The 26,125-nt window shown below is 34.7% G+C and overlaps 1 protein-coding gene and 1 long non-coding RNA gene across 4 annotated transcripts; one reads left to right on the top strand and one right to left on the bottom strand.

Moving 5' to 3' along the window:
- The first annotated feature begins 527 nt into the window (after positions 1 to 527).
- NfI (Nuclear factor I) lies at positions 528 to 25,065 on the top strand. Of its 3 annotated transcripts, none has more exons than XM_070638381.1 (11): positions 528 to 797; positions 9,100 to 9,362; positions 16,702 to 16,857; positions 16,919 to 17,110; positions 18,256 to 18,439; positions 18,534 to 18,737; positions 18,806 to 19,000; positions 19,330 to 19,815; positions 20,360 to 20,664; positions 20,726 to 20,930; positions 21,647 to 25,065. In XM_070638381.1, exons 2-11 carry the CDS (start codon positions 9,282 to 9,284, stop codon positions 21,829 to 21,831), a joined length of 2,193 nt encoding a protein of 730 aa, XP_070494482.1. In that variant the 5' UTR covers positions 528 to 797; positions 9,100 to 9,281; the 3' UTR covers positions 21,832 to 25,065. The 3 variants fall into 3 exon arrangements, with proteins under 3 accessions (XP_070494482.1, XP_070494567.1, XP_070494640.1); XM_070638466.1 differs by having other exon boundaries at positions 18,534 to 18,731; XM_070638539.1 differs by having other exon boundaries at positions 21,651 to 21,828.
- On the bottom strand, positions 6,742 to 8,218 carry LOC139088542 (uncharacterized). Its single transcript, XR_011544235.1, has 2 exons — positions 8,129 to 8,218; positions 6,742 to 8,013 (listed from the first exon to the last, which is right to left on the bottom strand). It is a non-coding gene; the product is annotated as an uncharacterized lncRNA (long non-coding RNA).
- Positions 25,066 to 26,125: the final 1,060 nt, after the last annotated feature.

Consider the following 26,125-nt stretch of genomic DNA (forward strand, 5'->3'; position numbering starts at 1 on the left):
AAATTTCAATTACAGAACTTAATAATTTTTTTTATACCAAAAACTTTAAATAAAAAAGTGCAACAAAGAATATAAAAAAAAATGTGAAAAAAGTGAGAGAAAATCAATCGCAGGAAAAACGAAAAGTCGAGCAAAACAGAAAAAAAAGAGAAAAAAATCTCAAAAAAAAAAGATGAAAATTTAATTAAATGTTGTGAAAAATTCTTCGTTTTTTTATTTTTATTTAAAAAAAAGTTCACAATTGTGTGCGTTTGTGTGTCAATAATTTTTAATATTGAGTTTACAGTCGGACCAGCTGTTTTGTTGGATGTGCTCTTTAGTTTCTCCGGTTTTATTTTTTTCTGTAATTTTGTAAATAAAAAAAAATTAAATTTTTTGATAAGAATTGAAGTGAAATTAACTTGAAATTTCGGTGAGATTTTGAGGTTAAATAGTCAAAAATTGTCAAAAAAATCTCAAAATTATTCAAAAATTTAGTTAAAAAATTCAAAAATTCAGTTAAAAAAAGTGAATTTAAAATTTGAAAATTTAAAAAAATTCAATAAAAAATCAAAAAATTTACAAAAAATCTCAAAAAATTCTCAAAAAATCCAGAAAAATCCAAAAAAAAATTCACAAAAAAAGATGAAAAACTCAACCAAGTTTGCGGACAACAACACTAAGTGACATCAGTGTAAATTCCCACAAAAGTGCTTGATTGACTTCAGTTCCTTAAATAAACAAAATCAATAAAAAAGTGAATAAAATTGTTAAAAAAGTCAAACTTGATTGAATAAGTCACAATTTGTTGTTTAATGGTAAGATCCCTAACTTTTAGAATTATTAATTTAAATGCATAGCATTTAAGGGGGTTTTTGGACAAGAACAGACACATTTTGACTTAATTTCTTGGTTGGGGCGCGTTCCTGCCCAAAGGAAATGTCTAAAGACAGTTCTATCCTTCAAAACCTTCTGACAATTTGAAATAATAAGGACTTTAGCATCCTTAATGCTTTGTTAATGTATTATGATTCACAGTGGATTATACTTACTTACTTCGCTGGTCGTACAGATCAGTTGTGATTCATAGACTCCCTCAGTTGTTGTCTGAAGTATGCTTTCTCGCTATCGAGATCGGAATTTTCCGGGATATCCTTAAAATTTATCGGGACAGGGATTTCGAGAAACCAAAGTCTGAAGCTGACTTCCCCATCCAGGAAGTCTCGGCATCCAAATTGTAATAATTGATAGCAAATTTAGCTTATCTAAAGATTGTACTTGATATTAGTGATTCCTGACATTTGATTTGTTGTAATTTTAGTAATTATCACAAAGCACTTACTTGCTTACTGGAACCATGCTCCGCTAACTGGCAATCCTTCATTATTCCGTCCAGGGTCATGTTGATCAAAGCCCTGCTTATTGAGCATCTAAATAAATGTTGTTGAAATTTGTTTTTAGCTACTTTGAAACAACTGAGATTAATATATGGCCAACCACTGTACCGTCGCACACAGTTTGGACAACACTGAGTCAGAACATGTTAAGATTGGATCAACTTTGCTGTCAAAATATACTATTCCTAACTTACTTTGCTGACCGTTCAGTTCAGTTGTGATTCATGACCTCTCTCAGATGTTGCCTATAACCAACTTTACCGTTTGTCAATTTCCGATTCCAAATGCAATAATATCTCGCATATTGATGGTATAACCTCAAAAAATCCATCAATAACTCTTAAAACATCCAATTCCCAACTCTAAATTGCCTCCAATTGACGACAATAATCTTTATTAAGTAAAAATTTCCAATTCATAAATTCCTCAAAAAAAAAATCCAAATCAGAGCAAGCACAAAAAAAAAGTCAATAATTTTTGCATCCACAACATCTATCCAAACAAGCCACCCACCCAGTTCCACCCTCCCCAAAATTCGCATCAAATTCTTCCTCATTTTCTTTACATCACAATGCTCTGCTCTGCTTTAACTGTGCACCAAACTGTCGCGACACAAAAAAAAAAAAATCCTCACAATTTTGCAGTTCCATTTTTGTTTGTATTTGTGGAACTGCTAAACTGCTGTGCCTTCACATGGCATTTGTATGTAAAAAATGAGAGAAAATTGAGAGCAACAAAAAAAAAACACTTTTTTGGGGTGGTTGGGGTGCTAAATGTTCAGTATGATTTACATCCTGGAATAGAGCATAAAAAAAAGTGCACACGACTATGCTGCTTGCTTTTTCAATCGAACACAGCCACCCCAACTTTTGGGATGAAGAAAAAAACAACGACTTTACTCATTCACTGGCGGGTTTAATGTGTCTGATGTCTAGCGCGGATCTTTTTTCTTCTTGTGATGATGATGTGCAGGGGTGTAGTTGGGAATTTGGTGTAAGGGAGAGTCCTTTAGCCTCCTTGGTGGGTGGCATGCTGCATGAATTATGTGACATGCAACCTGGTTTAGGTGGCATGGAATCTGGATTAGGTCAAATTGAGCCTAGATTTGGTGTCATGGAGTCCGATTTATGTTGCATGCAGTCTGGTTAAGATGAGATGTAGCTTTATTTTGTTGGCATGGGATGTGGATTAGGAATCATTAAGCCTTGTTTCAGGTTGCATGTAACCTAGCCTAGATGGCATATAGTCTGGACTAAATTGCATTGAGACTGGTTTAGATGGCATGGAGCTTGACTTATGTGGCATGTAGCCTAATATTAGTGGCATGCAGCCTGTTTGAGGTAGCATGGGGCCTACTTTAAGTATCATAGAACCAAGTCTAGGTGGCATGGAACCTAGTTCAGATAGCATGGAGTCTGGTTAAGGTGATATGTAACTGAGTCTGAATTATGAGGCATGTGACCTTATTTTGGTAGCATGGAGCCTACTCTAAGTGTCATGGAACCTAAAAATTGAAGGGAAACTAATTAGAAATTAGAAATTTATCTCAAAAAACCCTTAACAAATTCTCAAAATTCATCCAAAAACGAAGGAATTAATCCTCTTTTCAACCCCTAACTACACCCCTGACTGATGCTGTTTGTTGAGTTTTTCTTTGAATATTAAATAAGATTTACAGTTTTGCAGATGATTTTATTTTTTTTCTTCAAAGAGGAAGTGCAGTGAATAGTTGGATTGCCTTGAATGTTATGAATGATGATTTGAAGCTCTTAGTAGCTGTATTCCTTTGTGAAATCTAATCCAAGTATGTCTTATAAATGATGTGATTAATCCAGTGATTATTTGTAAGCCTCTATTGAATCCTTATATGGCATATGGTTCATGGCATTCAGGATACTAGTGCTATGTTTTCTCAAAATTCCGGTTCCAGTAAATTTTCGGGATAGGAATTGAAATTTTCGGGATTTCCGGGCTTCCGGGTAGATAACTAGTGTGCCGCAACACACAGGTTGCCTACCACTGGCTTAATCAATAACAGATCAAATTTGACTTAAGTTAGCTCAATATGAAGCAAACAATGAGTAGACTTTGAACTCTTAATTAAACTGTCAGTCTGATAGACACATGAGATCCAAATTAACCCAAATATAGTCTAAGAACATTCAATATTACTTCAAGTTCATGTCAAATGCATCTTTGTAGCTCTTTATGGACTTTTGTCGAGTTGTGCCTTTCGAGTAGTCTGGATTGAGGGCTGATAATATTGATTGGACACTCAGAATCACACTCAAGACAGTGAACCAATTTTCAATCCCTTGCTGGTTACTCAGGGGTTTTTAGGGTCCTCATAGTATACCCGAAGACATCCCAGCTCACAATCCTTTGTTGACCTCATCCAAAACCCTTCAAAAATCTAATTTTTCATTTCTATCCATCATTCACATCCGTCCCCTAATTACCATCAGTCAAAATCAACTCTCATGGGAAAAACGCACTCACCACAGCCTGATCAACTGATGTAAAATGATGAAAAAGTAAAAAAAAAAATGTCGAGCAAGTTCGGCTGACATGACAAGAAAATCTAATTTTAACCAATCTTCTCAATTTTTATTTTCTACTTAATTGTGTTGGTCGTGAAGCTGACTTGTTCCTCACCTCTCAGTCAATGCTCAATTCTCTCACGCTTTTTTCACTGACACAAATGCATGGGAAAATTTTTTTTGTTTTTCATTTTTTTTTTTTGCTGTAAATTTTTTTTTTCTACTGAAATAAAAAAAAAATAAATACAAGCTTGACGTGATGTGGACGATGAAGATGAAGAAATTTATGATGTGAGTGTCGCGATGTGATGAGCAAGAAAAGAAGGAATTACGTAAATAGCGCGGACTTTATAGTTATTTTTTTTTTCGAGGTTTTGATGCACAATTTGATGCATTTTGAGGATGAATTTTTGTTGAGGAAGGGGTTTGGGGTGGGGTTGGGGAAAGGGGGGGTAATATAAACTGTACTGAAACTATGCCTACTCTATACCTACTTGTTAAATTGCCTAATCCTAACCCTATACCTAACCCTATACCTAACCCTATACCTAACCCTGTACCTAACCCTATACCTAACCCTATACCTAACCCTATACCTAACCTTATACCTAACCTATACCTAACCCTATACCTAACCCTATACCTAACCCTATACCTAACCCTGTACCTAACCCTATACCTAACCTTATACCCACCCTATTCATATAGGTAACTATAAGTATCTATACCGTACCTATACCTACACTATATCTACTCTAGTACCTGCACATGTCTGTACCTACCTACAAATGCCTATACCTCCCCTAATAAGCCCCAAATAAAATCAAAAAGCAATTTCCAATTCAGTTTTTAAATCAAAAATTTATTGACAGTTTTTTTCAAACATTTTTTAACATTCCAATCACATCCAATAACTTCATTCTTAGACCATCCAGCTCATATTCAGCACATTCTCAGGCATTCTCTTCATCAATCAGTTGTTCCTTCAATTCCTCAATCTTCAGATTCTCAGCAGCAGCTAAAAAAATTCAAAAAGTTATTCACATTAACACCTGGAAGTTTGAAGTCAGAGTGTTGTTGTCTCAAATTCGAGTTTTTCGAAATTAGATTGTCGAAAAAGTTCAAACTTTTCGAAATTAAATTGCGAAAAATTCAAAATTTCTAACTCAACTTATTTTAAAATAAAAATGTACGTTACGAAGAAAAATGAAAGTAACGGTCAAAAAAAATTTGATTTTTTTTTTGAAAAAGCGTTAACGATCGTTTTTGAGACAGCTACAGTATGTTGGAAGTCGAGCGTAAACGAATAGAAAAACTGACCGTTAATTTTGTACAGTTTAGCACGAATTTATAAAGTTTTTAGCACCAAAAATTTGAATAAAAATTTAACGGTAAAAACACGAAATTTTTATTGTTAATATCAATTGATTTTTACTGAATTAATCATGTATATAGCATAATTTCTGCAATTTATCAACTAATTAACAGTAAAATTTAAAATTAATGATTTAAATTCATGAAAAAGTTATATTTTTTGTAATAATTTTTAACGGTTTTTTAAATTTCAAACAGAATTCTTGATCCATTTACGCTGGGTTGGAAGTATTAGAAAATTCAAAATTACCTCAAAAAATGTCCAACTTTAGATTCCCAACCAGAGAAAATTTCCAAACCATTTCCAGGGTTGGTTTTTTAGAAATCTCATCCAGAGTTGGACATCGAGCTGCAATCAGGAACTTAACGCATATATCTCGCAAATCTATTAATCATAACATCCAGTTCATTTTGAAATTCATTAAATTCATTATCAGCAGGCATGCTCGGTTGCTGTGGTCGAAATCGTGGATATTTTCGAAAAAGTTGATCCTTAACATCCTGAAGTGTCGCACTTATTGGATAGTATGGATGACTAGTATAGAATGCATTATAACTTGGATTATTACGAAAATCGACATAAATCAGGTCATATAAGCTATTCAGGATGAATGGATCCACACATGTCAATTTATTGTCATTAAATTCAATCCATTCAAGCTGCTCAAAATTGGCAAATAATTTAGCAGGCAGTTCCTCAATCCTATTGTGTCCAAATCTCAGTTCCGTTAAGTTCTTATACTCAATTATGTCACTGTTGCTTATTTCCTTTAATTTTGAGTTATTAATCCACAGTCGGTTCAAATTTGGGAAGATTTTGGTCAGTCCTTGCGGTACTTTTGTGACTTTACAGTTACGAATTTGGACACTGTGGACGTCATTGTTGGTCTTGTTGGCATCGTGATTACCAACTATGTCCAGTTCCACCATTTCCGGTATTATTTGATTCATAATTCGACAATTGTAGTATTTTAAGCCATTATATTCCACTTCCATGTAGTCAGCTATGATTTCCATTTTTGATGATGATTTTTTGGGGCTAGTCAGCAATACGAAGGTGTTTGATGTCTGAATGTCAGGACTTGATGTTCCTTACTGATTTAAATTTAGTTGACTTTCTAGCTTATAATTGCTTTTGGTTTGGAAACTTTAGAATTTGGAAAGTTTATTTACATTAATTTTGGGACATAGTTGAAGGCCCCTTAGGTAATCTGAGATGTATAGTTGCTGCATACGAGGGGCGTAGTCCGACAGTTTATTTTTGAAACTTTATTAAAAAATCAAACAAAAAAATTTAAAAAATTCATTCAAAATTAACGGTTTTTGCAACTCTCGGAGGGGGTGCTCGTGCCCCCCAATGGCCCCCATTATTCATAATCACATGCATCAGCCATAAGTCAATCTTATCCCACAAAATCCTTCAAAAAATCCCAAAAAAAACTACAAATTCCTGCATTTTATGTCCAATTTTATTTCAATGACTTAATCTAACATTTTCAAATTCTTCTTCTAGCTTCCTTATTGCTTCCTCCTTTTTCATATAAATTTTAATAATATTTGATACACTTTCAGGCTCTGTCTCCCATTTGTCCTTAAAAATAATTTTTGGATATTTTTTCTTAATTTCATCAAATGCTTTGTGCCTTAATTCATCATGTTCATATTTGTTGCTCATATTCAGCAGTTCCATTGTATTGTACTTGTCAATCTGATCGATCAGCTTACGTGCTGCATAGTCCTTAACTTCCTGAATCTTTAACTTCCCAGCAGCAGCAAAAAGATGCAAAAAGTTCATCCCATCGACACCTGGAAGTTCATCAGTATAGAAATATTTCAAAATTACGTCAAAAATGTCCACTGGAATGTCGATTAATTTAAGATTCTCAACTTCAGGGTTGGTTTTGAGAATCTCAGCCAGAGTTGGACTTCGTGCTGCAATCAGGAACTTGTGGACTGGGAAGTTGTGGTCGTTGATTTGGATCTGAAAGTCCTTTGTGGTATTGTCATTAATGAAGCTTTTAGGTCTCTAAACAGGCTGGATTGAAGTTTAATTTCATTTTCCAGGGTTGGATACTCACGTCCAGCAACTTCCTCATCAAATTTCTTCCTCAATATCGCATGCTCTTCAACATGCTCACCATAAACTCTAGCAATTTCAGACCTAACTTCTACATATGTCGACTGTGCCTCATCATCATCATATAATGAGAATATTGTTGTATATCTTGGATTATCACTAATATCAAATACTTTAAGCTTATCATATCCAAATAATAAATTAGGTTCAATCATCAGCAGCTTATTGTCATTAAATCCAACTTCCTCTAAGTCCTTAAATCCATCAAATAAATTTCCAGGTATAAATTCAATTTTATTATCGATCATGTAAATCATCTTCAAATTTTGGTACTCAATTAAGTCATTGTTGGTGACTAACTTAAGGTTTGACCTCCATATGCTTAAATCAATCATATTTGGGAAGATTTGAGTCAATCCAGCTGGTATAATTGGAATGTTACATTTTACGAATCTTATTTCCTTGCTCTTCAAATGTGCATGTTAGAGACATTGTGACTGTTTGGTATGGAATATTTGCAGATTATTCAGGAATTGCTTGATTTTTTGATGTTGTGGTCCAATAAGCAGCTGTGATTGACATTATGTTGTGTCTTATGCTGTATATATTGATGAATTCAGCTTGGTAATCACCAAAGTTGTCTAATCTGTATGAAAATGATGAAAATTGTCGGAATTTTAATTAAATTTTGTAATTTTTGTAATTTTTTGCAAATTTTTGTAATTTTTTGCAATATTTTGATTAATTTCACCACAAAATACCTTGAACTTTATGGATTTGTACCTGATTTTGCCAAATTTTGCTTAATTTTATTTAATAAACTCACTTAAAATTAATAAACTTAAAATATAAACAATAACAAGGGGATAATCAGCTGTTATCTTTGTCTATGAACTATTTCAAATTCCAAAAAACCGTTAATCTAACTTTGATTATTAATTTATTACCGAAAAGCAGTAAATTTATGGGTGACGTCTTGAGACAATTTTTCCTGAAAATTATCGATATTTAAATGAAGAGAAACTCTCAATTCAAAGTATTAATTTTAATTAATTTATTTAATTTTAATTTGACGAAGTTCAAAAAGGGGAGTGAAAATATGAAAATTCGGTAAAATAATTCAAAAGGGATAAAGCCGTTACAAATTTAAATTTTAATTGACCGTTAATAATAAAAAATAATGAAAAGTAAAATGAATTTGTCGCAAATTGTGACATTTATGGTCGGCTGATTTGAGTCAAATCGAGGCTGACTTGACACTGGCTTGGCTTGGAGCTGACTTGAGGCTTATTTGATCCGACAAAAGCTAACTTGAGGCCAACTTGAGACCTACTTGAGGCTGACTTGTAGCTAACTTAAGCTGTTTTGAGTCAATTTGATGCTGAGTTAAAACTGACTTGAGCTGACTTGAGACTAACTTGAGGGTGACTTGAAGCTGACTTGATTCGATTTGAGGCTGACTTGAAGTTGACTTGAGGCTGACTTGAGTCAACTTGAGGCTCACTTGAGCCAACTTGAGGCTGACTTAAGTCAACTTGATAATAACTTTGGTCGACTTGAGCTGACTTGAATCTGACTTGAGGCTAGTTTTAGGGTGACTTGAGCCGACTTTAATCAACTTTGTCCGACTTGATCCCACTTGATCCCATTTGATCCTACTTATACTATTCAATTTAAATTAAAATTTAAAAATAAATCTAATTTTTCCTCAATTTTTTTTATATATTTTCAGATCACAACAGCCAATTTCCATCAAATCAACTAACTTAAAAAATACAATAAAAATCCAACCAAAAATGTGAAAATCGCAATAAAAAAAATGAGATTAAAATCAAAAAATTTAATTTAAAAATCAAAAAAACGTTAAAAAAAAGTTAAAAAAAAACTCCAAGAAAAAAAAAAAAGATTTTATTTATGTTTTTACCTGACACAATACGCAACTGCATGATCGAGACAGACGTATCATCGTATCTACAAACAACATCAACTGGACAGGTGGACACAAAAAAATCCCCCAAAAAAAATAAAAAAATTTAACTAACACAAAAAAAAAATGAGAAAAAAATTTTTGTTGTAACGTTTTTTTTTTTTTAAATTGAGTCAAAATATTTTTTTTTGGCTATGGCGCGTCGAATCTTAGACACCAACAATGATAAGACACACAGCGATGATTGTGCGCGCCTATTTATTGATAATAAATGATCCAAAATAGCAAATGTGTAATTAAAAAAAAAAAATATTAAAAAAATTAACTAATTTTTAAAAATTTGCATGCTTTTTTTGTGTGGTGTTTTTAGGGTTATTTGGTGGATTTATGTTGCATGATTTGATGTTGGGTTGTCAATTCCGGGAGCTAAATGTGCTGAATCTGTGGATTTATCTATGGAATTGCCCTGGAATTGAGCAACCTTAATTTGGTGTAATTGCATGTAGATTTGTGGCTTTTTGTGTCTATTTAATGGCTATTCCGTTGTTGAGGCTGACTTAAGTCAACTTGAGGCAGACTTTAGTCAACTTGAGGCTGACTTTAGTCAACTTGAGGCTGACTTGAGTCAACTTGAGGCTCACTTGAGCCAACTTGAGGCTGACTTAAGTCAACTTGAGGCAGACTTTAGTCAACTTGAGGCTGACTTTAGTCAACTTGAGGCTGACTTGAGTCAACTTGAGGCTGACTTGAGCCAACTTGAGGCTGAATTAAGTCAACTTGAGGCTGACTTGAGTCGACTTGAGCCGACTTGAAGTTAACTTGACGTTGACTTGAGGCTGACTTTAGTTGACACCTGTATTACACCCTTTAGATCTACAGTTAATAGTCCCGAAGCACATGACGTATAAATGACTGAAAATTCGGCTACAAGACGACTTGACTCTATCAAGGCTAATCTTGAGACTTGATACCATCGAATTTAGTCTATAGAGTCATAGTGCTGATCTGGAGCTGACATTTTAGCCAATTCTATGTCATGTGCCTTTAGGGTGTGTCATCTGAACCACTTGCAAGCTCTGCACATTGCAAAGACACAAGTACGTCATAAGACCTGATGTATCCTGCAATGTATACAGTTACAATTCGTTTGCTTAAGGTTTGGTCAAGAAAATCTTCCAAATACTAATATATCCTTGTATACTTAGCAGTGGAGACACATTATGTGCCAAAAACCTCAAAACTCCACCCAGCACACGAACCGAGCTTTATAACTAGAATGGTAAAAGAACTTCGAAAATAAGACATGAACTGGAATTGATCCTAGGGAATTCGGCATGTAAGACCAATATTCTACCATTTAGACCACTGATGCTAATTCACTGCTGAACAATATAAATAAATTAAATAATTTTTCAAAAGAAGTTAGCAGAAATAGCCGTTTTATCCAGGAACAGAAACCTGTCCAACAGCTTTATTAACGCCCTACAATTCAAAGTGGATCAATAGGAACCAATCATCATCAAATAATTTTTATTTTAACGATTGTCAAATTTTCAAAAATGGTATATTTTATTAAATTGTTATAGCTATGTTATCATCTGATAATTTTATTACTAAGTAATGTTATAGGCTATAACATAATATGTGAATTTTAGATTAGATAAGAGAGAAAAAACACCCAAAAATTGATAAGAAAATTTAACAAAATTGTTCAAATAATTTTAAACAGTTGTTCATTCTACCAGCCAGGATACTCACCTGAACTAGTGGTCTTATGAGCATTAGGGTATTCTAGAGGGTGAATGGGAGGTTGAGGGGTCATAACCCTACCCCCACCTTTTTGGAATCATTTTCTTAAATTTTCTTTGAATGACTTCCGTAGTCATACAGACAATGGCGTATCTTTTGGGGAAAGAGGGGTTTGAGATTACCCTTGAGTCAACTCCGGGTTACCCATACTTCTGACTATGCCCCTTCATACAGATCAATTTAAATTTAGTCAAAAAATTTTAAAATATTTTCAATTTCTCGAATTTTTTAATTAATTTTCTTTAATTTTATTCAATTTCTTCAAAAAAAAGAACGGATGGAGGGAGAAGGGATCATTTTGAGTTAACCTTTAACCCCAACAACCCCCCAAAATTTACCATCCCCATTAATATCCTCAAAAATTACCTCAACCACTTCTCAACTTAAAAATTATAAACTTTTAAATAAATAATTCAATTCAACAATAATACGAGTGCATTAATGAATGTAGATCAGTGACCGACTAACGGTCCTTATTGTCCACAAGACTATTACCATAATTCTTTAAAAATAAAAGAGACACAAATAAAATAAAATAAAATTTCACATGCAAAGAAAAGAAACACAAAAAAAAAACAATAAATGCACTCAAGTGAATTGAACGAATTGCATTTTGAATACTAAATTGAGTCAAATTGGTGAGTTATGAGTGTGGGGGACTGCAGTGAGGTGGAAGTGAGGGGAGGGGGGGTTGCTTTTTAAGATCATTTCTCGGATGGAAGAGATTGTTCTGGATAGAAGATGGTTAATGTAGATTTTGAGGGTGAATACAAAGTTGTCTACACACGTCAACCTCCTGTCGGTTCCCCAAGGGGGCCACTGGCCAAACTAGTCATCAGCTGGCCACCGTTCCCTCTCCCATTACCCCAGGCGATCACTGAGCAATCTAGTCACTTGCTAGCCTTCTGCTCTCTCCACTAACCCCAAGCTGGATCTTCGGTCTTCGGTTCTCTTCGGCTCTCTTCGATTATCTTCGGCTCTCTTCGGTTCTTTTCGGTTCTCTTTGGTTTTTTTCGGCTCTCTTCGATTATCTTCGGCTCTCTTCGGCTCTTTTCGGTTCTCTTTGGCTTTTTTCGATTCTCTTCGGTATTCTTAGGTTATTTTCGGTTCTCTTCGGTTTTCTTCGGTTCTCTTCGGATATTTTCGGTTGTTTTCGGTTCTCTAGTCTGTTCAGTCTTCAGTCTCTTTGGTCTTTAGTCCAGTAATCACATAACCAATTCATAATCCATCCTCATTATTTAATAACTCATCAATCTGAATTTCAATTCCACAAACTCATTTATTTAATCTTTTAATTCTACCATCACACAATCTCCCTTTCACATGTCCACATTCAACTGCACCCATTTTGCAATTTGCTTTCAAAATTTTTTTATGATTTTGTGCACACAATTGTGCACTTCTTTTTTTTATACAATTTACCGTTAATAAAGTCACATCACATAAGAATTTGAAATTAAAAAGGCTAAAAAAAAAATGTTCAGATGTGATTATAAATTCATCAAGTGTGTCTCGTTCATTGTAAGTGGACAAATGAAAGCAGAGTGAGGAAAAAGAAGAGATTGTGGACGAGTTTAGAATTTTTGATTCCGTTTTTGTATGGCATGTGGATTGAGGGAGAATTTAAAGCAAATAATTGTTAAATTGGTCTTGTTTTGATAAATTTTGTGAGGATTTTTTGGTCATTTTAAATCGATATGTTTAGGTTAGCTAATGACTTAGTTGCGAAGAGACTCGAAAAGACCGAGGAGAACCGAAGACAACCGAAGAGAACCGAAGAGAACCAAAAATAGCCGAAGAGAACCGATGAGAACCGAAGATAACTGAAGATAACCGGAGAAAACCGAAGAAAAACGAAGAAAAACGAAAAGAACCGAAGAGAACCAAAAATAGCCGAAGAGAACCGATGAGAACCGAAGATAACTGAAGATAACCGGAGAAAACCGAAGAAAAACGAAGAAAACCGAAGAAAAACGAAATGAACCGAAGAGAACCGAAAAAACCGAAGAGAACCGAATAGGACCGAAGAGAACCGAATAGACGGAACGACATCAGGACGTCAAAAAACCCCAAATCCACATCTCTCATTATAGCTCGATAATCCCCCTTCAAAATAATTTCCAAACCCACCCAATCACCCTACCAAAAAGAGCTAACAAGACATCCATTAACCATTATTACATTTAAGATAAAAAATGCAATTTTCTTGCACATATTGTTTAATGATGTGTAACATTTGATAAAATAGCAAAAATTTACTAATGGCTAATGCTTTCCATTTTTCGTTCCTTTTGCTGACTTTTTTGTGCATTCGTGCAGTTTTCTCAACAAGATTTGCTCACATTAGTGTCTTTCGATGTGCTATAAATTGATCAATTATGTCTCGTTAGATATAAAGTGTTAAAGGGATTAAGAGTTGAGCAGCAAAGGAGGTAGGAATTTGTTGGAATCAGCTCAGGGGCTGAATAGGCGATCCTCAGGATCTAGTCATGCAGTGTTGCCCTTGGAGCTGATCGGGTAGTGATGCTCTGGGGTAGATCAAGCAGTGATGCCCTGGGGTAGATCAAGCAGTGATGCCCTGGGGTAGATCAAGCAGTGATGCCCTGGGGTAGATTAAGCAGTGATGCCCTGGGGTAGATCAAGCAGTGATGCCCTGGGGTAGATCAAGCAGTGATGCCCTTGGGGCTGATCAGGCAGTGATGCCCTGGGGTAGATTAGGCAGTGATGCCCTGGGGTAGATCAAGCAGTGATGCCCTGGGGTAGATCAGGCAGTGATGCCCTGGGGTAGATCAAGCAGTGATGCCATGGGGTAGATCAGACAGTGATGTCCTGGGGTAAATCAGACAGTGATGTCCGTCAATTTTCGAGGTTAAATTCTAAATTCTTCAAAAAATTCCCACAAAATCGTCAATTTTTACCACAAATTCATCTCAATTTTCACTCAATCAGTCACACATAGCCTCATACAGTCACAAAATTACATCCAACACAACAAAACAGACTGTAAATTCTCCCAGAGATGATCACAAACTTTATCTCAATTTTTTCACATATTTTCACATCAGCTTCATCTTGTGTATATAGCCTGTAATGTTTACGATCTATTTTTATTTCCTTTTTTTTCACAATCGCGCTTAAATCAAGAAAATGAAAAATTCAGAGAAAATTGAGAGTGATTTTTCCGAGAGAGAGAAGAGGAAGCGAAAAAGAAGTGACAATTTTCATCTCACAGATCGTTTGACTTTTACGACTTGAGTCGATGTTTGTTGATGAATGATGTGCACTGACAGATGAGATTGGGTGCAGTTGGACACGATGCGTTTTTTTATTTGATATTAAATGGCGTTTTTTGATGGGAATTTTGAGTTTTTTGAAATTTTTGGTTTTTGAGTCGAGTTTAGTTGAGTCTAGTGGAGTCGATCCAAGTTGTTCCGAATGATACCGAATCGTCCCGAGTTGTTCCGAGTCGTTCCGAACCGTTCCAAATGTTTACGAGTCGTTCCAAGTCGTGTCCGAGTCATTTTGAGTCGTTCCGAATCACTTTGAGTCATACCGAGTCATTCCGAGCTGTTCCGAGTCGTTCCGAGTCGTTTCGAGTCATTCCGAGTCGTTCCGAACAGAACCGAGTCGTTCCGAATCACCCCGAGTCATTCCAATTCGTTCCGAGGCGAGTTCGGGTCGTTCCGAGTTGTGGTTATTCATTCCGAGTCGTGTCCGAGTCATTCCGAGTCGTTCCGAGTTAATCCGAGTCGTTCCGAATCTTTCCGAGTTGTGCCGAGTCGTTCCGAGTTATTCCGAATCATTCCGAGTCATTCCGAGTTTATCCGAGTCGTTCCGAGTCATTCCGAGTTAATCCGAGTGTTTTCGAGTCAATCCGAGTCATTCCGAATCAAATCCGAATTGTTCCGAGTCATTCCGAGTCGTGCTGGAGTCGTTCCGAGTAGTTTTGGTTTGTTCTGAGTCATTCAAAGTCATTCTGAGTCAATCCGAATCAAGAATTCCCTCAAAAATACCCAAAATTCCACTTAAAAAGTCACTGATCTTCGAACGACCGAATTAAAATCGTAAACAGCCATGCAATTCCCTTCTGTCGTGCATCAACAAAAATCCCCATTCTCAACACCTGTTTCAAAATTTTCTTCTTCACATTTTTCGTAATTAAATTAATGAAATAAAATAAGATTTTGAAATTTTATATTCACACTTACACACATAAATTTTAAAAATAAAATTGCATTGAAATAAGCAAAAAAAAATGTTGACGATGCAATTAATCATTAGTTGCGGAAGTTAGAGGAGATTATGACGGTCGTGTGATTGAGAAAGGAATTTTTTCATCAGATTTTTGATGAAGTTGTGAACTATAAACTTGAATTTAATTGTTTATTTTAACACTTTTTGATTGATTATTTGGATTTTGAGCATGAATTCTGTGGAAAATTGATTTATTGTGCTTGATTTTTGATTGATTTTGTAGTTTTTTTGTGGATTTATTTAGCAATGTAATTCCAATATTTTGTGTAATTTTGAATTGATTTTAATGACTAAAATGGGATAAAATTGCATGACTATAGTTAATTTCGACTTCCCGGGTAGTCTTGGCCTCAGCTGAGAATAGGTCGAGACCGAGACTTCAGGAAACCATAGCTTGAACATTGAGCTGGACGCCTGAATTAATGGAAGGACGACTGAGCGTAATTTCTAAAAAATCCAGTCCAAAGTCGTCATAACTCTTGTTCCAGGATAGATTTAATCAAATCTGTCCTCATTTTTACATCAATTTGGATGTGATCCTCAGAATTGACAGTTGAATTACTCCAGGCTGAGAAACTCCGCGGTAGTACCGCGGTATCCATACAAATACCGTCAAATACTGCGGTATTTCATATAAATACCGCCCATACCGCCTAGTTTCTCAGCCTGGAATTACTTCCTTTTAATTCCAAAATTGTCGAATGTTTCTGCATGTCAATCCCCTCACTTTATTGCATGATTTATTCATTTTTACATTAATTTCGCTTTATTTAACCTTTCTAACTATTTATTATCTAGACGACCACACTAGATTTGGTAATTATTTGTCCTATCAAAAAAAAACTCAATGTTTTAATTTATAATTTATTCTTTAACTATCTGTGTCACTTGATGGTTGGTGTATAAGATTTGTATCCAATATTTTTAAACCCTCAATGTGTGTTCCTTAATTTTTTTTTTTTTAATTAAAAAATCAACTTTAAATGTGTCATAAAATTGCAGAACCTTAACAGGCAATGAGCGTGGTCTCAGTGAATTTGCTGGCCTTAAATGGACAGCCAGATGAGCTACTCGTGATGCAGCTCATTTGAGAGCACGCTCATTGCCTAAAATTGAGGAATTTTGAAGAAATTGCCCAAAATTGCCCGAAATTTGTCTAAATTTGACATTAAAAATTCCAAATTTTTCTACAAAATTCGTCAAAATTTCTCAAAATTCCTCAAATTTCCCTTATCTGTGGTAGACTAAATGTGTCATTTTTTTGCAAGTTTTTGTCGTACAAATTTAACAGCCATTAATCCACAAAACTTCTAATAATTTCAATTTCTTGTTTCAAATTCACAGGATGAGTTTCATCCGTTCATTGAGGCACTCCTGCCATTCGTTAAATCATTCTCATATACATGGTTTAATTTGCAAGCAGCAAAACGTAAATACTATAAAAAGCATGAGAAGAGAATGTCATTGGAGGAGGAAAGGCATTGCAAGGATGAGTTGCAGGTAAAAAATTCAGCACTCGAAAATTTCAGTTAAAATTTCATAAATTTCCTTAAAATTTCAGAATGAAAAGCCAGAAGTAAAGCAAAAATGGGCATCGAGACTATTAGGAAAGCTTAGAAAAGACATTACACAGGAATGTCGCGAGGATTTTGTGCAAAGCATAACTGGAAAGCGACAATCAATTTGTGTTTTATCAAATCCTGATCAGAAAGGCAAAATGAGACGAATTGATTGTCTTCGGCAGGCTGATAAGGTATGGAATGATAATTTAGGACCGTTTGGACCAACTTGTGGTTCTTCTGTCACCCCCTGCTACTCCCTGTCATCCCATGTCACTCTTCTGTTACCCATGGTCACCCTATGTCACCTCATGTCTCCCCTGTTACTCCAAATTACTCCCTGACACTCATTGTTGCTCCATGTCACCTTCTCTTACCTCCTGTTACCCTCTGCCACTCGCTGTCACCCCCTGTTATCCGTATGTCGCCTTATGGCACATCTTATCACTCCTTGTTACCCTTTGAGCACTCTGTCACACCCTGTCACTATTCTATCATTCCCTGTTACCCCCTGTCACTCGCTGATACATCTTGACACCTTCTGTCATTCTCTGTCTTATCTTGTTACCCCCTGTCACCTTCTGTAAACCCCTGCTAGTCTGTTATAAATTCCTGTCACTCCTTTTTACCCTTTGACACTCCCTGTTACCCTTCAACCCCCTTCTGGTATTTCCTGTTACTCTCTATTACCTCCTGTCACCTTCTGTCACTCTCTGACACTTTCGTTTACCCCCTGTCACCTTTTGCCATCCTCTGTTACCCAGAGTCACCTTGTTGTTAGCCCCTGTCACATAATATCAACTTTTGGTCGCTCCTTACTACACCTTGCCGCTCCTTGTCACTCATAGATACCTTTTGCTACCTCCTGTCACACCCTGTCACCAAGTGTCATCTTGTGTTACTTCCTATTAACCCTTGTTACTCTCTGTCACCTCCTGTCTCTCTTCGTCACCCTGTGCTACACCCTATGACTCCCTGTCACCTTTTGTATCCCTTTGACAGCTCCTTTCACTCCCTGCTACCCATTTTTACTCCTTGTTACCCTTTGACACACCCTGTCACATATTGTCATCTACCGTCTCCCCCAATTACTCCCTGTTAACCCTTCCAACACCTTGTTACATCCTGTAACCATATTGTCACCCTCATCCACCTTCTATAGCCGCATGTCTCCCTTTTGACACCAATGTTACTTCATTATCACCTCCCTCCTACACCCCTGCAACTCTTTGTCACCCATGGTCATCTTATGCCACTTCCATTCCCCAAAATGGTCCCATAAATCACCAACATTCCCATAAATAGTTCTTAATTAAATTAATTTTTGGTAAATTTTTAGGTATGGAGATTGGATCTTGTGATGGTGATTTTATTTAAGGCAATACCACTGGAAAGTACAGATGGTGAACGACTAGAGAAGAATCCTGAATGTTCACAACCTGGTCTATGTGTTAATCCTTATCACATTAATGTTTCTGTTCGTGAACTTGATCTTTATTTAGCTAATTTTATTAATAGTCATGGTAAGTATGAACAACCTCAGAATTCAGCCTTCTTTTAACTAAAATCCGCTCAAAATTCCCAAACATAACCTCAAAAAATTCTAAATTCTTTCAGATTTCATAAGCTGCAGTAGTTATACGATTAACAATAACAATAGTCCAAATAGCAATAATAATAATAATAATAATAAAAAGGATGAAGAACGCAAGCATAAAGTTTATGCACACAATCCATACAATGGTGTCGTCTACAACGACATAATATTAGCGACGGGCGTATTTTCGTCCAAGGAATTATGGAAGCTATCAAAAGGTAGCGGTGAGTTCGTGATGAACTGAGAAAATCAAATTTTTAATGAAAAAAACAATTTTTTTGACATTTTGCAGCATCAATTTTACAGGACACGAGTGATCAGAACATCCTACAGACATCAACATCCAATAGCAGCAATGGAAGTTCTGCTAATAATCCAAATACTGGAAGTATAAAAATTGAAAATTCAAATTCTTATTATTGTAACAGTTATTCGAGTCCATTGCAAGGCAGCACACCGGCAATATCGGCTATAACTGGTGGATATAGTAAGTCATGTACAGAGTTGCAAGGCAGGCAAAAAACAGTACAATTTATTAATAATTTGTCATAAAACCATACAAATTATCAATAAACCAGACTAAAACCGTACAATTTCTTACAATATCATAAAAATTATCAATAAATCAGACTAAAACCGTACAATTCCTTACTAAAGCACACAAATTATCAATAAATCAGACAAAAACCGTACAATTTCTCACAAAAACATACAACTTAACAAGAATTTGTACGGTTTTTTGCCTTTTTTGCAACTCTGGTTCCCATAACATCAATGAAATCCACAATTTTAACCCCCAAAATTCCATCATTTTAGTTGACACAAATTCAGGCTTTTCCGTGATTTTACGTCCGAATGACACCCAACTTAATTCAAATCACGATCAACTGTCACTACAACGTTACGCAACACATCCAGCAACACGTCTCGTATCGCGTCACGATAGTGCCCTATTAAGTCAACAGCAACAAGTTGTTAGTCCAACATCAGTATTCTTTCAACATAGTCCATCGGCATCGGAACATGAGAATCAAAACATTGAGACAGATGGATCGTCAGCAAGTGCTGCAACCGGTGGCAGTAAATATGGTGAATGTCCATCAAATGGACATGATACGCTGTCGGATTTTGTGACTTTTGTATGTCAGGAGAGTGAACAATCGGGACAAAGTAATGGACATCGACATAGTCCAAAGACACAACAGTATACGCAATATAATACAATGTTACCACCGCCACCGATGCCAGCTGTGACTGGACCACTACCGCCGATGGCTGTTCCTGTTACATCGGGATATTCAGGTTGGTATGGTGCAGTTTATGGTGGTCAATGTGGTTGCTGTTAAGGGTTGGGTGATGTGGAAATGTTTGGGGATATTTGGGGATATTTAGGGATATTTAGGGATATATTTGAAGGATATTTGAGGATATTTAGGGATATTTTGAGGGATATTTGGGGATATTGAGGGATATTTTGGGGATATTAAGGGATATTTTGGGGATATTTTAAGGATATTTCGGGAATATTTTAGGATATTTTAAGGATATTTAGGGATATTTAGGAATACATATTTGAAGAAATTTAGAGATATTTAGGGATTATTAAGTGGGTATTTAGGGGACATTTAAAGGATATTTACAGCATATTTTAGGGGATATTTAGGGGATATTTAGAGGATATTTAGGGATATTTTAAGTATACTTTTGGGTGTTTTTTGAGGATATTTAAGGGAATAATTTGGGGATATTGTGGGGATATTTTTAGGGGTTATTTGAGGATATTTAAAGGATATTTGGGGATATTTTCCTTCACATTTTCAAACCTTCCATGTCAATTCCATTCCAGGCGAATCAATAAAAGGCGAAACAGACATCCGCGACTTTCCCCTACCCGTACCCATGGCACGTCCCGTCGCAATAATACGATCAAGTGATCTCACAATGGTTAATTCACCGCCAACTCCACCTGCCAATTCAATGTCATCACCACATCCCGATCATTCCGATCATGTGGGACAAAATGACATCAATCAATCGCCACCGGATAGTCCACAGGCTCAAATGGAACGTAAAGGATTGAGTCGTATTGCAAGTCCATATGCACCGAGTCGGGACTATGCTTTTAATCATTTTCATAGTCAACAGACGCAGGTTAGTGAATTTTGATGGTCAAAAATTGTTCAAATTGTTCCTAATTGCTGCTCATTTATAGCTTTTCAGTTATCCATCATCAATCTCAACGATGTCGGGTGTCATAAGTCCAACGAATTTAAGCTTATATTCATCACCTGTTACAACACCTAGGACAACGCCCAGGACACGATGGAATAATCCATTTCTATTGGAAGAGGACTTTAATATGATGACACATCCGGTGTCGAATAATAATCCGGATTCGGTTATACTTATGGAGGAAGGTAATGTTGGGATTTAGAGGATTTATGGAATTTTTGGAGTGGGGGGAAATTTTTGGTCGGATTTTTGGCGGATTTTTTGTCGGAATTTTGGCCGACTTTTTTGAAGAAAAAAAATTATTTCGGTGAAATTTAGATTAAACTTTTGAATTTTGGCAGAAATTTGGTCGGAATTTTGGCCGACTTTTTTGAAAAAAAAAAAATTTTAATTCGGTAAAATTTAGAATAAACCGGCTTGATTTTGGCAGAAATTTGGTCGGATTTTTAGCAGATTTTTGGTCGGAATTTTAGCCGACTTTTAATAAATTTCTTCTAGTGATAGTAAATTAAGTTTTAAAAAATTTTAGTCGTTTTCTGAATTTCAGCAGAAAAATGACGAATTTCTGGCGGATTTTCTGACCGGTTTTTAACCGAAATTTTTGACAAATTTATCAGCTGAAATTTAAGCAAATTTTAGAATTATTTAGGCAAAATTTCAATTTTAATTTTGGAATTTTGATGGAATGTTAGCGGATTTTTTGACCAGATTTTTAGCCGAATTTTAAATAATTTTTTTTAAATTTTGCATTTTTTTTTCAATTTTTTGACTGCACTATGGCTAAATTTCATGCCAAAATTCGTCCGAAATTCCATATCACGCCTTTATTACCCCAACCAAAACCCCCCAATCTTCCCCATAAAAAAATTTCAAACTAATTTCTAAAAACTATTTATTTTAGATAGATTTTTTCAAACATCATCAGCATCTGATACAGCAACCACACATTTAGATCATGGACTAATTGTTGCCTCAACAGCCGCCATCACATGCTCAAGTGATCATGTAATAAGTCATGGCGATGACACCCATCACATCGATAAGCATGGAAATTTAATTATTTCACCAAAACCCGAGGTGCTTTAAACTCAAATTTTTTGTTGTGAGCCAATCGCATTTTGTTTTGTAAAAATGCGCTAACCTAAAAATATGTCAATTGAGAATGAATTTTGGCACTTAAGTTAATATTTAGAACTGTTGTTGATTAAAAAATAAGGTAAAAAAAAAATTGACTTACATGAACTGAAGCCTAAGGTAACGTGCCTTAGTAATTAACTATTCGATGAACATTTTTGAATGTAAAAAAAATAATTGAAAAAATATTTGAGAAACAGACAGCAATAATAACAGAAAGACGTAAACATTTGGACACAATTTTGTGGGTGAATTTGGGTTGATTTGATTGATTTTTGGGGTTTGTGAGGCATTAGACATGATATACTCACCTAAATGAGTATGCTCTTAAGCTCATGAGTCTTAGTGGACATTAGGACAGTTCAGAGTCCTCTACAAATTTAACTCCAAAGTTCAGACTCCATTGGAGTCCTGTCAATAAGGGTTTCTCGAAGTTTCGGCAAATTTGATCGGTCTCTGCCTGGGTAAACTAACATTGAGTAAACGAAACTACCCGAAATTATCCGAGACCACCCGATATTTTCCGAAACTACCCGGAAATTTCCCGAAACTTCCCGAAACTACTCGAGACTATCCGAAACTACCCGAGAAATCCCGAGACTACCCGATAAAACCCGAGACTATCCGAAATTACCCGAGAAATTCCGAAACTACCCGGAAATTTCCGGAAAATCCCAGTCTCAGCATCGAGATCCCTTTTCGGTCAACTCTGAAACTAAGTTGACAATATTCAATTAATCCGCAGTCCTAAGACACAAAGAGACCACTGTAGGTACTGTAGAGCCACTCAATGTCCAAAATGTCAATCAAAGAAACTACCAAATTGACCCTCAATCCGTGTGTCCAAATTCAAAAGAAAAACTAAACTAAAAAATGCTTTAAAAACACTTACACATGTTATAAACTATGAAAAAATAAAACTGTTAAAAAATATGGCACGAGGCCGAAAAATCTTGACAAGAAAAATTTCACAACTAATCTGAAAAGGGACATGGGGTAGACCAAGGGGAGACAAATTATTGGATTTAAGGTTGAAGTGACTCTATTGTGGGGTCTAGTGCAGCTATGATGAGTCTAGGAACATCTGACAAGACTTTATTTACTCCAGGATGACTCTAAGAACTTCAGCTTGACTCTATTGGCTCTGAAATGACTCAAACGACTTCTAAAGGACCCCGACATGACTCTATGGTTTTGGGAATAACTCTAGTGACTCTGTCAGGACTCTATTGACTCCAACAACACTCAAATGACTCCAGCAAGGCTATATTGAGTCTGTCATGACTTTAATGACCCCGGAATGACTATAATAACTTTGATATGAATCTAGTGACTTCTGCAGGACATTAGTGATTCTAAAATTACTCTGTTGACTTTGGGATGACTGTATACACTTCAACATGGTTCTATTAACTACAAAATGACTGAAGTGACTCCGATAAGGGTCTATGGACTCCGACAAAACTCTAGCGACGTCGTTATGAGTCTAGTGACTCTGAAATGACTCTACAGACTCGAGTAAAGCTCTATTGACTCCGACGTAGCTCTAGTGACTCTGGAATGAATCCAAAATAAATCCAGATTCAGTAAACTTCAGCCTAGATCCACAATTGTCCCCCTTTTCTACCGCATGTCCCACTCCGGGTGCGAAATTTTGTCCTAAAAAAACTCTTTTTTTTTGTTAAAAACTTTTTAATGTCATTTTGTTTCAAAAAAAATTCACAATTTTTTGTTTCGTTTTTTTGTTCTTAATTAATTGTAGAAAATACTTAACATTTAGTAAAAAAAATGATGAAAAAAATGAAAATGAACTGAAAGCTTTGATAGAAATTAATGATATAAAAAAACAATTATTAATCCTTTATATAGAGACAGAACATTACACACAATAATTAATGAATTTATAATGGAAAAAATTGTAAAGAAAATGGAAAATTTTGTGAGGAAAAATTGTGCTGAAAAAAAAAAGTATTAATTATGGAAGTCATGATGATGATTTTGATGGAAATTGTCCTGGACAACCTGGAAATTATTAAAGTCAGTGATGGACAACCTGTGTGATGCGGTACACCTTGATGGTGAGCCTCAACTGAAACCGCATAAGGCATACGGTTCATGATATTTTAAATGAAAACTTAGCCATGAACCGTATACTGTGTGCAGTTTTTGGTTGAGGCTCACCACCAAGGTGTACCGCATCACACAGGTTGTTCACAACGAGATTAAACCAGAGTTGCAAAACAGACACCCATGACAGGCAAAAACCATACAAATTCTTGATAATTTCTATGGATTTGTCAGAAAAACCATACAAATTATCAGGAATTTGAACGGTTTTAGCCTATTACAGGTGGTTGTTGACCACAACTGGACTAAACTAAGGCATAGATACGACATCATGTCTAATCTCAACGACAGTCATTGAGTATAACTTGTGTCCAGAAATAGCAATAAATAGCAATAATGCGTCGACATCTAAAAAGGAATCCAAGAATTGAATTGAGCACAAATAGCAATAAATAAAACGTAAAAAGTGCTGACTGAGATTTGTATTTTTTTATTAGAGAAATTTTGGATTTTTGAAGATTAAATTTGAAGAATTTTTGGTGGTTTTTTTGGATAATTTGAATTTGAGGAAGCCGTTGGACATCATTGGGTCATTGAGGACATAGGGGTGCCATAGAGGGATTATGATTCATAGGACCGATAGAAGTATTGCTCGACTAAGCCTAGGCTCCCTAAGTGCACTAAGCTCTCTTGGTTCCCTAGACTTTCAAGACACCCAAGGCACCCAGGTTGGCAGGGTAATATCTCACTATCCATCTGAGACGTCTTAGGCTACCCTGTTCTACACTTTCTTATATAAGAGTAAGTTAAGGCAATATAAGGTAAGTTAGAGCTTCTTAGATAGGTTAAGACACCGGTTCAAGGGGTGCATTCAGGGGGAGTCAAAAATCTTTCAAATTTGTCCCAAAAAATCTCAAAATTTCCTTCAAAAATTTTAAAAAAAACTTAGAAATTCTTTTAAAAGATTCAAAAAAAAATCCAAAATTTTTTTAATAAAAATTTCATAAAAAATTCAAATTTGAAGAAAATTCATTTTTTTTTTGAAAAATTTGAAAAAATGTCAAATTTCAGTCACAAAAATAAAGAAAATAATCAAAAAACTTAATTAAACATTTATAGAAGCGCGAAAAAAGTTGAAAACTAAAAATTGTAGCCAAAAATTGCCTTTGAAAAAAAAAAATAAAAAAAAAATAATTTTTGAACTCCCAAAACTAAAATAAAATAAAAAGTAAAAAAAAACTGTTTGATAAAAAATTTAAAAGAAGTAAAAAAAGCAGTTAGACAATAAAATATTTAATAAAATAATTAAAAAATGGAGTTTTTTTCGCTATAAATACCAGGGAGATGAGATTTAAAAATTGTAATCAAAAAAACCGTTATATTAATTATATAATGATGAAATAATAACAATAATGAAGAAAATATTAAAATTAATTATAATAATATTCTAAATTCAACAACTATATATACGTAAATGACATTCAAGCATGCTCAATAAAAACTTTTCTTTTTTTATTTGACATTTTTTTCGGTTACAAAATGTTGAAAATTTAAAAAAGTTTTAAATTTTTTTGATGCTCAAATTATTGAAATTATTGCAAATTTGGTCGTGTCTTATAAAAAAAATTTCAAAAAAGTTCAATTTTAAATTATTTTAATTTTAAAATTGAAAGTTTTTAAAATTCAAACTCTAAAATTGAAATTAAAATTTTAAAAAATAAAAATTACAATTTAAAATATTTTAAATTTCAATTTTTAAAACTTTAAATTTCAATTTATAAAATTTAATTTCTTTTCAATTTAAATTTTTTATTCTTCAAAATTTAATGAATTTTTAAAATTCAAAAATCAAAATTTCGTATTTTTGAAATTTAAATTTAAATTTTTTTTTTGAATTTATAGATTTAAAAATTCAAAAATATTACATTTTAAAAATAGGAAATTGAAAATTATCAAATTTTAAAATCTTAAAAATTGAAAATATGAAAATTTGAATTTTGAATATTTATCAGAGACTAAAATTATTTTAAAAAATCATGAGCAAAAAAATCATTTATTTTCATGAGTAAAAAAATCACTGATTTTTTTGCTCATACGTAAATATTTACGTAGAAAAAAATCACGTAACGAAAAATATTTACGTAGCAAAAAATCATGACGTCACAATTTTTCGTAAAAA

This window comes from Chironomus tepperi, unplaced genomic scaffold (genome assembly GCF_022539635.2).
Source record: "Chironomus tepperi strain 1889 unplaced genomic scaffold, CSIRO-AGI_Ctep_v1 contig_7, whole genome shotgun sequence".
Lineage (NCBI taxonomy): Eukaryota > Metazoa > Arthropoda > Insecta > Diptera > Chironomidae > Chironomus > Chironomus tepperi.

Excerpts from the sequence above, each read along its gene's own strand:
- NfI (XM_070638381.1), top strand. The coding sequence starts at position 9,282 with ATGTTTTTACCTGACACAATACGCAACTGCATGATCGAGACAGACGTA. Across the intron at positions 16,858-16,918 it reads ATTGCAAGGATGAGTTGCAG|AATGAAAAGCCAGAAGTAAA; the intron begins GTAAAAAATTCA and ends TTAAAATTTCAG. Across the intron at positions 19,001-19,329 it reads GGCTATAACTGGTGGATATA|TTGACACAAATTCAGGCTTT; the intron begins GTAAGTCATGTA and ends CCATCATTTTAG.